The 14,774-nt window shown below is 35.8% G+C and overlaps 1 protein-coding gene across 1 annotated transcript in view; it reads left to right on the top strand.

Annotated features, from left to right (window-relative positions):
* Positions 1–11,493, top strand: part of ARHGAP28 (Rho GTPase activating protein 28) — a gene marked incomplete at its 5' end in the record, with an annotated part of 75,071 nt that extends 63,578 nt beyond the window's left edge. Inside the window, 6 exons of the mRNA XM_083358748.1 lie at positions 3,492–3,574; positions 4,426–4,623; positions 5,704–5,847; positions 8,482–8,606; positions 10,014–10,078; positions 11,075–11,493. Coding sequence (XP_083214874.1) covers positions 3,492–3,574; positions 4,426–4,623; positions 5,704–5,847; positions 8,482–8,606; positions 10,014–10,078; positions 11,075–11,175 — 716 coding nt within the window. The 3' untranslated portion in view covers positions 11,176–11,493. The remainder of the gene's footprint in view (positions 1–3,491; positions 3,575–4,425; positions 4,624–5,703; positions 5,848–8,481; positions 8,607–10,013; positions 10,079–11,074) is intronic.
* Positions 11,494–14,774: the final 3,281 nt, after the last annotated feature.

The following is a 14,774-nucleotide window of genomic DNA, read 5'->3' as shown; positions in this document are numbered from 1 at the left end:
GTTCAAAGTCCTTTATAGGCTTTGGAGTGCTTCAGGACTAGAAGGTTTTGCAATCATTGCTGCCTCCTAAGGCAGGCATTACAGTATGTGAAAGTAGTTACTAGTAAAGCAAATGATGAAGTAACTCCTGACACATGGCATAGCAAGAAAGTTAAATACCATGTTGTTGTCACAACAATTAAGAATCCTCAAAAATAATTCTTAAATAATATTTTAACAATGGTTCTTCAAGGGTTTCTTATTAAGTAGTATTCAAATTGAATTTGACAGGTTAGATAAATGGGCTGTAAATAACACAATGAACTGTAATAGAGACAGAGCCAAAAGAATTCTCTTAGGAAATGGAAATAAAATGAATTTACACTGAATGAAAAATGTCTTGCTTTAGATTCCTTCAATGAGCAAGGAGCTAGATTTAACAGATACAGCTTAGTGTGGTTCTGTCTGGATTTTAGCAAAGAGTATTTTACAATGCTTCAATTAAGATTTTTCAACCAACTGCAAAACTGTTTGTGTTCAGGTTGGATTGTCATTTCCCTATAGGAAATATGATTTTCCCATCAGTGAAAAGTAAATTGGGGTTTTTACTCTGTTCTCCAAAACAATTTCCAGCTTGTAGTGGTGTTTTACATGAGTACTTTGTGCCTAATCTAATTTTGGGATCTTTGAAATAGCTCTTCAAGCATTAGTCATGGTCTTCTTTTTTTTTTAGGAGACTATAAGAACAGCATACATCTACCACTCCTCAGTGTAAGGCGCCTAAGGATTCATTAAAAAGCTTATTGTTGTTGTTGCTTTTAATAGGATTACTGATATTTAGAATTGACTCTTTCATAGCCACTTAAGCTGGCCTAGCTTCAAAATGAAGAGAATAACAAAAAGTAAAAATAAACTGGGGAAAAACCCTGAATAAAACCTAGATGAAATTAGAAAATTATGGGCTGGACCTCTACACGTTCATTCATTAAGTTAAGAATTGAGAAAATGCCATCCTACTACATATTCAATAAATACTAATAAAATAATATTCCTAAACCTTCGTAACAATAGCAATAGATTAGTGTCAGGGCATTATTTTCCATATCAGTAACAGAATTAGGTAACCAGTCTTGTTCTACATCTTGTTCAAGAACAACTTCTAGGAAGCATAGCTAACGAGTAGGACTGATTGATGTTATTCAGTAATAGCTGAGGTATTGCAGGTTGCTGACTCTGTAATTTCAAGGGTTTTTTAGATAAAGAAGAATGTCACTTTATTATGGGATTAATTTTGACTCTTTTCTTATCCTTGCACCTTCTGCATGTGCAGACAAGATTTAAATCTGCTTTAAGACATGGCAGAGCCACTCTGCTTTTAGAAAGATAGAGTATTGAAATGAACTATTTTCAGATATCCAGACAGAGATGTATTATGTTATACAGAGGACTTGTGCTTTGAACTAAAAGTTATGGCTTTTCAGACATCAAAGAACTGATTGGCAACCGATAATGAAAAATGGCTTGTTTGTGACCCAGATAATATCAGCTATGCAGAGAATGAATTCCAAAAGACAAGGCTTCCCTGTGAAGAATATAGTATTTTAATAGCCCAAGCAGATGTTTTCCATGCTGTATAATGCTGGGCAATTGAGACTGACCAAATAAATAAATGAAAAAAAGGAAAAATGGCCAATACTGCATAGAAATTAAGAAGTAAATCCATACTCTGTCTCAGGTGTAAAAAAGAGAAAAACTCATCTTGAATATGAATCTATAGTATGTGAGGAAGTATAAAATAATATTTTATTAATTATTGCTTTATAAAATGCTTTTGTTGTGGGTTATCATTTTTTATTATCATTACAATAATCCAGAAGTTAGTAAAAACATCAAGAAAATGAAATACAAATAAGACCAGTCTGGCAGAAGGATTAACAATATCAAAACAAATATACAAATGCAATCATGTTGATTTGGGAAGGGGGCTCCAATATGAATAGACTAGTCATCTGATGCCATCAAAATAATCTGATGTCAAAATGTCTAGCAAAACAGGAATTTGAAGGTGTCTGATTTTCTTTAATTTCTTCCCAAGCAAGAAAAGCAAAATGATTAAGACTAGTGCCAGTGTGTGGACAGCCTAGAGCTATTAACACATTCAATTTTGACATTATTAATAATAGAACAGAGTTTAGCTAAGACTAAAAATAGTACTCTTAGCATGGTATTAAAAAGTATGCAGCATATTGCCAATTTCACATCCCATGAATGTGTAGCTCCAATGAATTGTAGAAAACCTGGAATATAGAAAGCATGGCCTGAATGCCCATAGACAATAACCATCTACATACACAGTATTTTTCAATGAGCACATTATCTTAAAAAGTAAACTAAAGAGAATGCTCCATAATACTTTTTCTAACCACCTGGATTACTCTTTGGCACGTCCACGTTACTGGGACTTTATTTTTTCAACTACTTTATTTTCTAAGAAAATTTTAAACATGCCTTTAGGGCATTCATGGGAAATATTTGATAAGATATTGATATCTGATACTTCTCTTTGCACTATCAAAATTTTCACTTAATTGATTAAAAATTATGTTTACCATAATCTAAACTAAATCTAAAAATTTAAAAGTTAAATGGATTAGGGAATCAAGCATCTAAGAAGGGACACAAGAATGACCATTGAAATCACACTTTAGAAGCCGGGTCTAATGACTTTAAAACTCAGGAATAGCACAAATCTGACATAGATTATTCAGGCTTTTATTCTCCCAAATGTAGACTAATCTTGTCCCATTCTCCATATTGTTTTTCCACCTATGATAAATGTATGTATTACTCATTATCCCCATATAGTAACTTTTAAAGTCAGTTTTCACAAATAATGTCTTTCTATATGCACTTTTTTCTGTAGAATTGTCCTTGATAATAAGCATTATTGTACAGATTTTGGTTTCAGATGCAAATTATGAAGAGCAAAGATTTTGATATATAGAATACAGAATAACAGATTGGGAAGGGACCTTGAAGGTCTTCTAGTCCAGCCCCCTGCTCAAGCACTATACTATTTCAGACAAATGGTTCATATACATTTGGGAATTTATCAGTAAGTTATGAATTGATAGAATCTCTGCAGTCAACATGTCTAAAAAGAATTAAACCCATTCACTGCGGATAATTTTAGTAACAGCTTGTCAGCCAAGATTTTAACAAAATGAAAATCTATATATCATTGGATGTACATTTCTGCCACAGCTTAAAACCAGTGTTTCTCTTTTTGTCCTGTTCCTTTCTGTCCTGTTCCTTAAAGCTACTGAGGAAGGAATACTGAATGAAGTTTACTTCTTGTTTGATTCAGTGGAATTTATCTTCCTGTTTGACAAGTACTTTTAATCCTTACCTGTGGCATTCATTGAAAACCATAACTCTGTATGTCATGTTAGATTCCTACCAGGTAGCTCACTTCAGTTGTTTACGGGCTTTTTCTGATCTTTCATTCTTAGAAATATCCAAAATCAAACTGCAGCTTCAGGCTTTGCATCTGCTGATCATGCTCCTTCCCAATGCTAGTCGTGATGCAGCCAAGGTAGGCATATTGTTCAATAGGGTTTGATATCAGTCTATCTTTGATAATGTTCCCATGATCCAATAATAAATGCACTAAATAAAATTCCCCAAAGCCCTCAACAAACCTGCCAACTTTCTTGTTCTTAGGCAATTTCCTCATTTTGGAAACTCTCAGCTTCCACAACTCCCAGCTCATTTCTACGTAAAGCTCTTTTTGAAGTGAAAAGACTAGCAGACTTGTATCTATGATTTATGGAGCACCAAACTTTTTATCTGAGTACTCAGGAAAAATGCTTTAGAAATGTACTTAATGAGGCTGAGTGAAACTTTGATTTTTCAAATCAGATGGACTTATTAAGTTGAATTGAGAATCAGACTTGATCTTGGGTGATGCACACAACTTAGTAGGTAGGTAGGCAACCCTTGGCACTGGCACATGCCCATCAAATTGAATGATTTGTACAATTGTAATGATACACAACTTGGATCATCTTGTGGGATGAGTGCCACATTTATGGATAAAAGATAATCATTGGATCTCAAATTGGCAGAAAAACAGAATTAAAATATTTTAAATATATAGTGTTATAGTAATTAATGATACACAACTTGGATCATCTTGTGGGATGAGTGCCACATTTATGGATAAAAGATAATCATTGGATCTCAAATTGGCAGAAAAACAGAATTAAAATATTTTAAATATATAGTGTTATAGTAATTATTATATACAGTGATTAGCTGTTTTGTGGAAAATATAGCCCAGTGTTATTTAAATCCATGGAAAGAATTCATTTTTTTACAAAATATAATTACTATAATAGTAGTGTTTATCAATAAATATCAGCGATTTTATTGTTTTTTATTTAGGCCCTTCTACAGTTTTTGAAGAAGGTAGTTGCTAATGAAAATAAAAATAAAATGACTTTATGGAACGTCTCCATGATTGTTGCCCCAAACCTCTTTAACTACAAAGGCAAACATGCCAATCAAGAAGAGATTCTAGCAGCAGCCACTACTGCTCATGTTGTAAGGCTTTTGATTAAATACCAGGATATCCTATGGATTGTAAGTAATGGTTTCAATTTTACTGTTAAATAGTATTGGCATTTTTTTCTTGCAGAGATCTTCCTTTTATCTGGGTCTTAAAATATCTAGAAACTGAACCCATGTAAAGCTCGCTGCCTTGCAAGATAAAACTGATATTTATTTGTGTTTAAATTAGCTGTTTATTCTTGTATAACAAAGTCATACCTTCCCAAGCACTAGTAGTAAGTTTTTTCCATGTATTTAGAAGTTACAAGAATCTGTAAGGAGTACTGATTAAATAATAATCACATTTATAACTCACTGATTCCTGTATTGTTGTTTTCATACTCTTTATCCATGACAGTTTTCGTAAATGGTGTAGACTCAAATAAAATCTGATTTGTGTAGCCATGAAAACGGTGGGCACCAAGATGAGAAGGCATATATGTTTTCATCTCGTGAAAGTACTTGTGAAATGGTGGTTCTGGAGCTGTAGAATAGTTTTTTTTTCCTCATTCATTTATGTCCGATTCTTGAAGACTGCCTAGACAATTTCTTGCAGTTTTCTTAACAAGATTTTTCAGAAGTGGTTTACCATTTCCTCCTTTCTAGGGCTGAAAGAAAGTGACTGGCTCGAGGTCACCCAGCTGGCTTTGTGCCCAAGGTGGACCATTTTACCATTTCACTTTTTGCTATTTTCAGCACAAAACTCCATAAGAGGTTTCCAGTCTTTTATAAAAATGCTTATCCATATTCAGTATTTTTAGAAGCATTATAATACTAACATAGTAATTGCAAAACACAAATAACATACAGACTATTTATAAGGGAAAAGCATTTATATGGAAAAGAATTTAGTTGATGAAAAAATAGAATTGTACTGAAAGCTTTCTTTCCTCATCTTTAATAAATTTTATGGTGATTTCAGTCTGGAACAAGACTAGAATGTGGTTTGGGGAGAGAATTCAAAAATTGAATCAGTGGATGACAAAGCACACTAGTCTTCAGGAAAAATACGGATTCAGATACAATACTTTAGGAAATACCATTATGATTCATATGACACTCAGAAAACCATTTGTCATGTAAACTTATCTTTTTTTAAATTTTTCTATGTAGGTCCCAACATTTCTGATTGCTCAAGTGAGAAAGATGAATGAGGCTGCAATGAACAATACTAAAAAACAGCTTATGTTTGACAAGGGTGTAAGAAAACTATTGCGAAGGAAAACTATGGACCGGGAGAGACCAGAAAGAACAGAGGTGATTATTTTATTAAGAAAGTAAATTTTCTTAATTAAACAAACCAGCATAGATTCCAAATAATGTGCAATAAAATAAATGAAATAATATAATGGTATCCAGAGGAGCACAATTAGTCTTTACAGAATGAATCCAAGTGCTACATTGGGTTACAATGCCTAGATACCAAGGTTTTATATTTGCACATACACTTCTTTAGAAGTGCTAATACTATCTATATTAGTTTTATTTAAAGTATAAAACTTAACTAAAGACAGCTCAGTGAAGAGCAGTTAGTCCAATGGTTGCCTTTTTAGGGATTTGCCTTTTTTTTTAAGCAATGCCTCTTTACTTCAGAATTACATTTGTTACTGGAATTTATTTTTTTAGGAAACAGGTATAACATTCTGCTATAAATGAAGTAGCTATTTACCATGCGCTATTTAGACAGCTCCAGTGGATGGAGTCTCTCTGTTTACAAATGAACATTTCATAGATGATAAATCTAGAATTTATTACCAAATTTACACCAAGGCTATAAATCTGATGTGACAATTGACAGAAGATACTTCCTTCCATAGTAGGAGATCAAACTGATATTGCTTGGATCAGTAAACTAAATGTTTATCAATTTAGCATAAATGTTAGTTTTCAGAAGTTCTAAATTATTCTTCTCCAGAAAGCGGAGATAAACTGTTAAATAGTTGCTCTTTTCTTTCAGTGGAACTAATTGTGTTAAGGACTGGAAGCAAGCATTACAAATTGAATTATTCTGATACTTTTGAAACAGAATTGAGCATCTGTAGGAACCTAGTGTAAGGCGAGTCAAATTGTGTTTGCAACTATCTTTTCAACCAGCAGTTTACTTTAGTATTAACTTCAACAATAAAATGTAGCCTTTTTTGTGGCATTAAACTACATTTTATATACCATTATATTACTTTATGTGAGTAGAGTAATAATGCTTCAGAGGACAGGGGACTTCCTAGCTGATTCAGGAATACTCAAATTGTTCACAATGAATCTGTGCTATGCTGTTTGCACAGTGTGCTAAGGCATATGGCCTTTGCACATGGTGTAAATGGTCAATATACCATTTGGTCAATATACAACTGGAAAAGATCCAGCAATTATTTATTTTCTAAAGTTAATTGTTAACTTATGGTCGCTAGTCTCTTGCATCCAGATGACCAACGTTACATATATCTTATATAATGATAAATATAATTGGTTAAAGATGGTTCAAGTACATGCACATCTATTGAGATCCCAAATTAAAATTTGTACATATATAGCATAGTCTTGGACATCTTGTATGTAAAACTGTTGCATTTCAAAGAATGTTACTGTGTCCCTAAACTCTGCATAATACCCTTACAGTTATATAAATCAATTTTTTCTTGCATTTATTATAATTTACTGTGTTGCTATGCCCTTGCTTCAATATAAGAGTCTGCAATGACACTGTAATATAACACCTATAGGTACAAATCCTGATATTTTCTTGATTAGGTCTCTTCATTTTTTCCTACAGTTGCAAACCCCCAAGGATTATTCAAAAGCCCCCCTTCAAGCAGAAAGCACACTTGCTATGGTTCTCCTAGATAAAATGAGACAACCCAGTGCGGCCAGCTGGGGACAGCCCCTTCGCCACCACCAAGTCCTCTCTGACAATTCACCACCAGATCATTGCAGGACAACTTAACATGGGAAAATTGCTAAAGGGACAATTTGCTGGGTTTTAAAATTCCCATCCTCCCCCATCTCTACCAGCGCTGTGCGTTCTGCCCACCTGCTTGCTCACTTGTCTGCCTGGCCACTCCTCCAGCTCTCCATCTGGGCTCAAACAGCAAATTGTCCCCCAGCAAATTGCCCATGTTGAGTTGACCTGCAATGACTTGGCACAGGGGACTTGGAGGTGGCTCTGGGGCTGCCTCAGTTGGCTAAACCAAGTTGTCTTAGACCCCCACATAGGCTTTAATTCACTTGGACCACTTCTCCTTGATTTAGACTTACTTCTTCTCAATCCTTTCTTTAGTTTAGTTTCAGAGTCCTTTCACCTTCCTTTTTATGTGACCCTACAGAAATACAGCTAGTGTGGAGGGAAAGGTTTGCAGACTGATACGAAATTATTTGGCAAAGTTGATTTCAGGTTAGGGTTTATTGGGAGTGCATTTTTACACTTTCTGTGACTTTTTTGGGAAAAAAAATCTATGCTTTAATTTACATCTCAACCATTCTTCTAGGTAATCCTTGAATGGTAAGAAATTTAGCAGTGGTGGCAGTGATTCAGAGACAGAGGGGAGCTTTTTCACCCACTTGTGTCCTCTGCATCCCAATAAAATCTCCATATATGTTTTTAAGAGGTACAGCAGCTGTCCTCTTAAAACCCTGGAAGTGTGAAAATGCTAGGTGAAAATGTTCTGCAGTGAAAATGTTCTACCTTTGCTATTTTATTTCCTTTGCAGCTTTTTTCTCAGAGTTGGTCTTTTCTGAAAGTAAAGACCAGGGATTGGCACTATATAGGAGAGAAAGTTGCCATAAGGAAAAGGAGGCATGAAAATGCAATTCAGGACATAGCATAGTGGTTTATAATCGTACTATAATTAATATATATATTGTTTGCTAAATTATTGTTTGTTGCTCTTTTTGTAGTCTGATATACCCGAAGGTGTGATAAGAGTCCATGCTCCTCTGCATTCAAAGGTTTCTATGGCAATTCAACCAAATAATCAAATGAAAGCCAAAGATATTGTGGCACGATTTTACTGTGAAAACAGGCAAGTAGAGGCAGAACAATGGGAGAGTGGCCCAGATTCAAGTTTCATTGTTAAAGTAGGCTTTACCTGGTTTAAGAAATAAAGTCTGAACTTGTATTTGACTTTAATCAATATGTGAGGCTAAGATGGGCCATGCTTAATGTAAAGCATCCATGTGATTATTCTGCCAGACCATTAATCTACTGCTTCATTCATTTGTTCATGTCACAATTTCCAAGTTTACTAACTTTAGGAACTGAGCTGCAAGCCAAGAATCAAAAGGGAAACAAAAAAAGGAATTGCTCTAGTATCATCTGAAGCCAAGTGTTGCACAAATGAGACCCATTCACCAGTGTTTTTCCCCCCCCACAAACTGCTCATATTAACATGAATGAATCTAAAAATTACAGCAAGCTGGTTTTAATTATAGTTTCTCTGGCCCAGCTAAGGGAACTAGTTTTGTGCTGGCCCTCTGAACAGCATTTCCTCTCAACAGGCAGAGCAATTAAGAGAAAACCCATGGTTCTTAAAATGCAGTTTGAGAAGTTCTATTAGGTGTTCACAGACAAGATGGCAGGTAGACAATTTTCATAAAGGTTTTTTTATGGCTTTACAACTTCACTTTTTCTTTCCCACTGCCCGTTGTTTCCCACTTTTCATGAGAGCTGAAAAAATTTACAAGTTCCAATTCTAGCATAATTTCCCTCCATTCAAGCATATATCAGCAGGGATTTGGGTCCATAAATCATTACACCTTCCTTATTGCCTTCAGTGTTCCATTGGCAGAAGAGTGCTGAAAATTGAACTTTCTTTTGATGAAAGAAAGGAAGTCTATGAAGTTGGGTATCTCCTCTAACAGTGAGAAAGAGTTCCAGTATGTCCTACAGTTCTTTGTAATCGAAGAAAAAAAAAGTGTATTTCCAATATATGTGCCAAACAATTGCATTTATTTACTGACAATTAAACTATCAAATTTAATGTAGTAAACCTTGAAGAAGAATGTACAGCTAGAATTTGCATTATGTTATATTCACTCCACCTGGAAATGCTTAAAATAAATCAGCACAGAATTTCATTCTAATGGTAAAATGTAATTATCCAGAATCATGATGGATTTGGGAGGTCTATAAATTAATCAGATTATGAAATAAATACGATGAAGCTAGGTACAGTCTACCATTGATTCTTCACAGAAGACTTTAAGTTAAATTTGTAGCAGCAATTCAAATTTTATATAGAAACACTACAATAACATAATAGCCAATTCAATTAAATGGTTCTATACAAAAATAACAGATGTAATTCTTTCCAGATGCTTTTAGGTTCCAGTGAACATTAGCCCCAGACAACATAGTGAGAAGTTTAATTCCAGAATTAATCAGAAACCTCCCTCTTTGCTACCAGAATGCTTTGTTTTTCTATTCTTAGACCTGGATCATCAGAAGAATCGAAAATGCCAGTCCAAAGTTTATATGAAATTGGAGGAAATATAGGCAAGTTCTTATTTAAACCTCAGTAATGGCAACTATGTCCTTGATGCTACCTTTGTATGTGCAGCCAAGAAGAATGCACAGCAAGTATGATAGGGCTACATTACTACTTCTTTTAGTACCTAATCCAGGGGTGTCAAACTCAGTTTCATTGAGGGCAACATCAGCATTGCAGTTGCCTTCAAGGGGCTGGGTGGGTATGGCCAGGGTGGGCGTGGCCTACTGGGTGGGCGTGGCTAGAATGCATATGACCTATGCATCAAGGGTGCCTATGGGGGCCTGGGCAGGAGTGAGACAGATCTGAGGGTCTCTGGCAGAAGGAGGGTCTCTGGGCCAGGGCCAAGGCAGTGGGGGCCATTCCCTCACTGTTTCCAGGATGGCTTCGCGGGCCACATGAAACCACTTCGCAGGCTGGATCCGGCCCCCAGGCCTTGTGTTTGACATGTCTGACCTAATCCATTTATCTTTATAAAGCAAGATATGCATATGGGAACCCACTAAGGTGAATATTCTCCAAGTCTTAATTTTTTCCTGCATAAGTGCCATGTACCAACTGCTTATATCAATACTGTAAATTAGAGCATCTCAGAGGAAGTAAAATGAATTTACTAAGTGATGTTAGGACATGATGTAATCTGAAAAAACACTCACCATAATTGTTTTTTTAAAAAATTAGAATTAAACTTTTTCAATATAAAAGGCAGTGTGCCAGCTAGCTGCTCAGTCTTAAGATAGAAGGCCAAGTAATCTGTTCTCTATGTTGGCAACTGCAGCATTTTCTGTCTGCACACTAATTTTTACACAGTTGGTATATAGAATTGTCATATATGTTTCTCAAAGCCTAAGATTCTCATGACATCCTACTTTGAACAAAAAGGCCAAACATTAGATGAGGGGTGGCTACTTTAATATTTCAAGAAGGAGCACTTCACTGGTCCCAAATACTTTGTGTAACCATAAAGTGTAAGGATTTTTTTTAACAGCTGATATTTCTTTCAGGAGAACACTGTTTGGATCCAGATGCATATATGCTGGATGTGTACCATGCCAATCCTCAAGCAGAGTGGGTAATTAAAGAAAAAAGAAGTTCAACATATTAAAGACCTATTGGTAGAGTGTTTGGGGCAATCTGAAAAGAACAGTGCAAAAGTCTTCCCATTAGGAGCCATGTTGCCATAACGAAGCCAAAGCAGATGTACCTTGTATCTTTTAAACATAAACTAAGCCCTTTATCATCAAGTATTATAGAACATGAGAACTTCAATTAATAGTTTGTTATATTAATAATAATAATAATTTATTTTTAGTGAATACTTTTTTACTGGTTTTATTGGTACAGTTCATGCGGTTAAAGATCACAATTTGAAATGTATGTTAACAGAAAAGAATGGGGTGTTTTTTTCCCCCCAGTGCCACTGAAAAGGAGTTGTACAGTAGCATCTGAAGACCAAGGATGACATTTAATAGAAAGATTCTCAATGTAAAGGGGACATAATTTTTTAAAACAGGAAATAAGGGCAGTTAGCCATAATGCTATGACAACTCTTTCCTGTTCAAAAACAATTTTTATTGTGAAATATTATTACAACATATGTGACTCAGTTCCTATTAAAGGTAAAGGTAGTTCCCCCGCACATGCGTGCTAGTCGTTTCCAACTCTAGGGGCCGGTGCTCATGTCCATTTCAAAGCTGAAGAGCCAGCGCTTGTCCGAGGACATCTCCGTGTTCATGTGGCCGGCATGACTAGACGCCAAAGGCGCACAGAACTAGCTACCAATGAGAATGAAAGCTACTGTGTAAAGTATATTTAGTGTATTGTATATGAATATAAATAGTATCTACAATTGCAAACTACCATTTTTCTGACTTTGCCAATTGTTGTACAGCTTGCACAGTTTAATATACAATACACATATTTTTTATGGTATACCAATGATAAACCTATATACCAACCACTTTGAATCTCCCCCCCCCATATATACAAAAATGTAAGTGTAGTTAGATAATTCACAAAAAGTTCTTTTAAAATATCCTTACCATATTCATCCAGGTAGTCTTCAAGAAGTTTGTTTAGTGACCATTCAAACTGCCAATGACACTGAGAAAAGTGACATAAGACCATTTTTCACACTTCCGACCATTACAGGATCCCCAGGGTCACCTGATCAAAATTCAGACTCTTGGCAACTGAGTCCTATTTATGACAGTGGCAGTGTCCCAGGATCATGTGATCCGGTTTTGCGATCTTCTGACAACAAAGTCAATGCAGAAGCCAGATTCGCTCAATAACTGTGCTATTAACTTAACAACTGTAGTGATTCACTTAAGGTCATAAAATGGGGCAAAATTCACCTAACAACTGCCTCACTTAGAAACAGAAATTTTGGGCTCAGTTGTGTAAGCCGAGACCTGCCTGTAGTTGTTTTGCAAGTACCAGTTAAGAGACTTATTTGTCTTCCTTGTCCAGAACATATTTTTTTATTATTTCTTTTGCGTGATATTTGAAATACATTGTGGAAAATGATTTCTTTTTGAAGTTTACATAAAATATAACTCTTGATTAAATCAATGCCTATTAAAGCTGAGTGTCCTTTAAATGTTGTACATGCTCACACAGGAGAAAACATATGGAAGTGGTGTGACAGCAAGATGGGTGGTGGTGTGAAAGCAAGATGGGTGGTGAGAAAAGGAGTAAATAAATAAAAGTAAAATAAATATCAGTAAAAATACTCTACTTATAAAATGGTAAATATCCATTTTGAAGGGAAGCAGAAAACCTTGACTGAGTGAATTTGCCAAAGAACAAATTCACTTCATTATTTTAGACAAAGACCATTGTTACCTGAAATTCAGATGAAACTTGAAGCTGGTATTTTGTCCATTAAATCTGAATTATTTCAAAATGAGGCCCAGGTCAATGGTGTTGTGGTACAGTTTATGTGTTCTTGCATTGTTCCTTTATTATATCATTTCTTCCCAAAGGAATTGTATATCGTTTGCACGCTCCTATTAATGTTGAGTACTTTTAAGCCCAATGGTTTCAACTGGAAAATTGAGAAGGTGCTTAAATTTTTTTTGCCTTTAAAACGCATGGAACTTTAAAAACTTGTCTGCATGACAAAATAGGACTCACTCATCTCCCCTCCCAGTTAATTGACACACTTTGTGGCATCACATGATCTCAGATGAGCTTGTCAATCATACTGCAGCCATGATTCCAGATCATGGCAAAGCAGACTGGCACCTCACTTTCCAAGCTGCACCAACAGGCTGAAGAATAGTTTCTATCTATGGGCTGTCAGGCTCCTGAATGGGAAATAACTCTTGTGGGGCCGGCGCGTTTTGCAATTAGCTCAAATGGTGTAACAAGATGGTGGGTTTGTTGTCACTGTGAGTTGTGTGGGGGCACGAAGGGAGGTTCAGCCAATCTCACTGTATACATGTTGTACTTTGATAATAAAGGTTCATTCATTCATTCATTCATTCCATGGTTGGTACAATTATGCATCATTCCACCCAACTCTTTCTCTCGTTTTAACTGCCTCTGGCTGTGAATAGCAAAATGATCACAAGACAAAATGCGGAGAAGCCAGTTATGCAGGCATCTGGAAGCTTTCATCCCAATGAAGGACAACGGCAAGGCAGTTTACCCTCTGGCAAATAGTTTGCATAATACTGTGGGACTTGATAGATCAGGAAAGTTAGTTTAGCCCCAACAAGACCAGATTGGCTTTGAATATTTCTTGGTTAATTGGATCAATCAAGTAGCTCCAGGTTAGAGTTTGTATCCTATATCCTAATCCACGCCTATGATCTAGTTAAGTATGTTTGCAAACTGTATCAAAATTTCTTAATACTTTGTAGATCATATTGTATTTCTCAATGAACTAAAAGTAATCTTGAGCAAATGAAAACACACTGTAAAAGGCAGAAATTGCTGATGTAGTTCAAGGGATATATGTCTACTGCAGGAAGTTACTTTTATATTTTTGTTATATTTTAATAACTGTAATTAACGTGCTTATAATTCTTATAAACTACAAAACAGAATTTAAGCACATCTAACTAATTTATTTTCACGGGTGGCTCAGTGAAATGTGGGAATCTTGAAAAATAGTCCATGAGCTATAAAAGAAGAAACATAAATTCCCTTGAAATTATGCATATTTGCGCTACAGTAACTCCAGAGGATCATTCAAATAGAACATTTTCTAGGCGGTACATCACAAAATCAGTATTTTACAATATTATTTAAAAATATGTAGTTATATCCACCTGAGTAATGTATAGAGGAAGTGCAAGTAGTCCTTAAGTTGCCTATGATGGCAATTGGGACCAATTTCCATACCTAAGGAACACAGTTGTAGAGTGTGGCCACATCACTTAGCAACCTCAATCCCTGTAGTACCAACGGCTGAATGCCACGGTGGTTAGGCAAGGCAACTTCCTGCTGGCTTCCCATAACCAAAATTAGTGGGAAGGAGGCAGGAAGTTGCAAATCCCAGGCCTGAAGACAGTTAAATGGTTGCTGCTGGATGGGGGAATGAGTAAGGGTGTGGGGGAGGGTCAAGGAAGCTATGCAAAAGCATAGCACAAGTTGTAGGGAGCATGCAGGGGTGTTCCAGAAGTGCCACACAGGTAGATGAGGCATGAGGCTGTGGGTGATGTGCAAAAGGCACCATGCATGAGAGGTATGGCT

The sequence above is a fragment of the Vipera ursinii genome (genome assembly GCF_947247035.1).
Source record: "Vipera ursinii genome assembly, chromosome: 3".
Classification (NCBI taxonomy): Eukaryota; Metazoa; Chordata; class Lepidosauria; order Squamata; family Viperidae; genus Vipera; species Vipera ursinii.
Note: the sequence above shows the minus strand (reverse complement) of the source record. Positions and strands in the feature narration are given on the sequence as shown.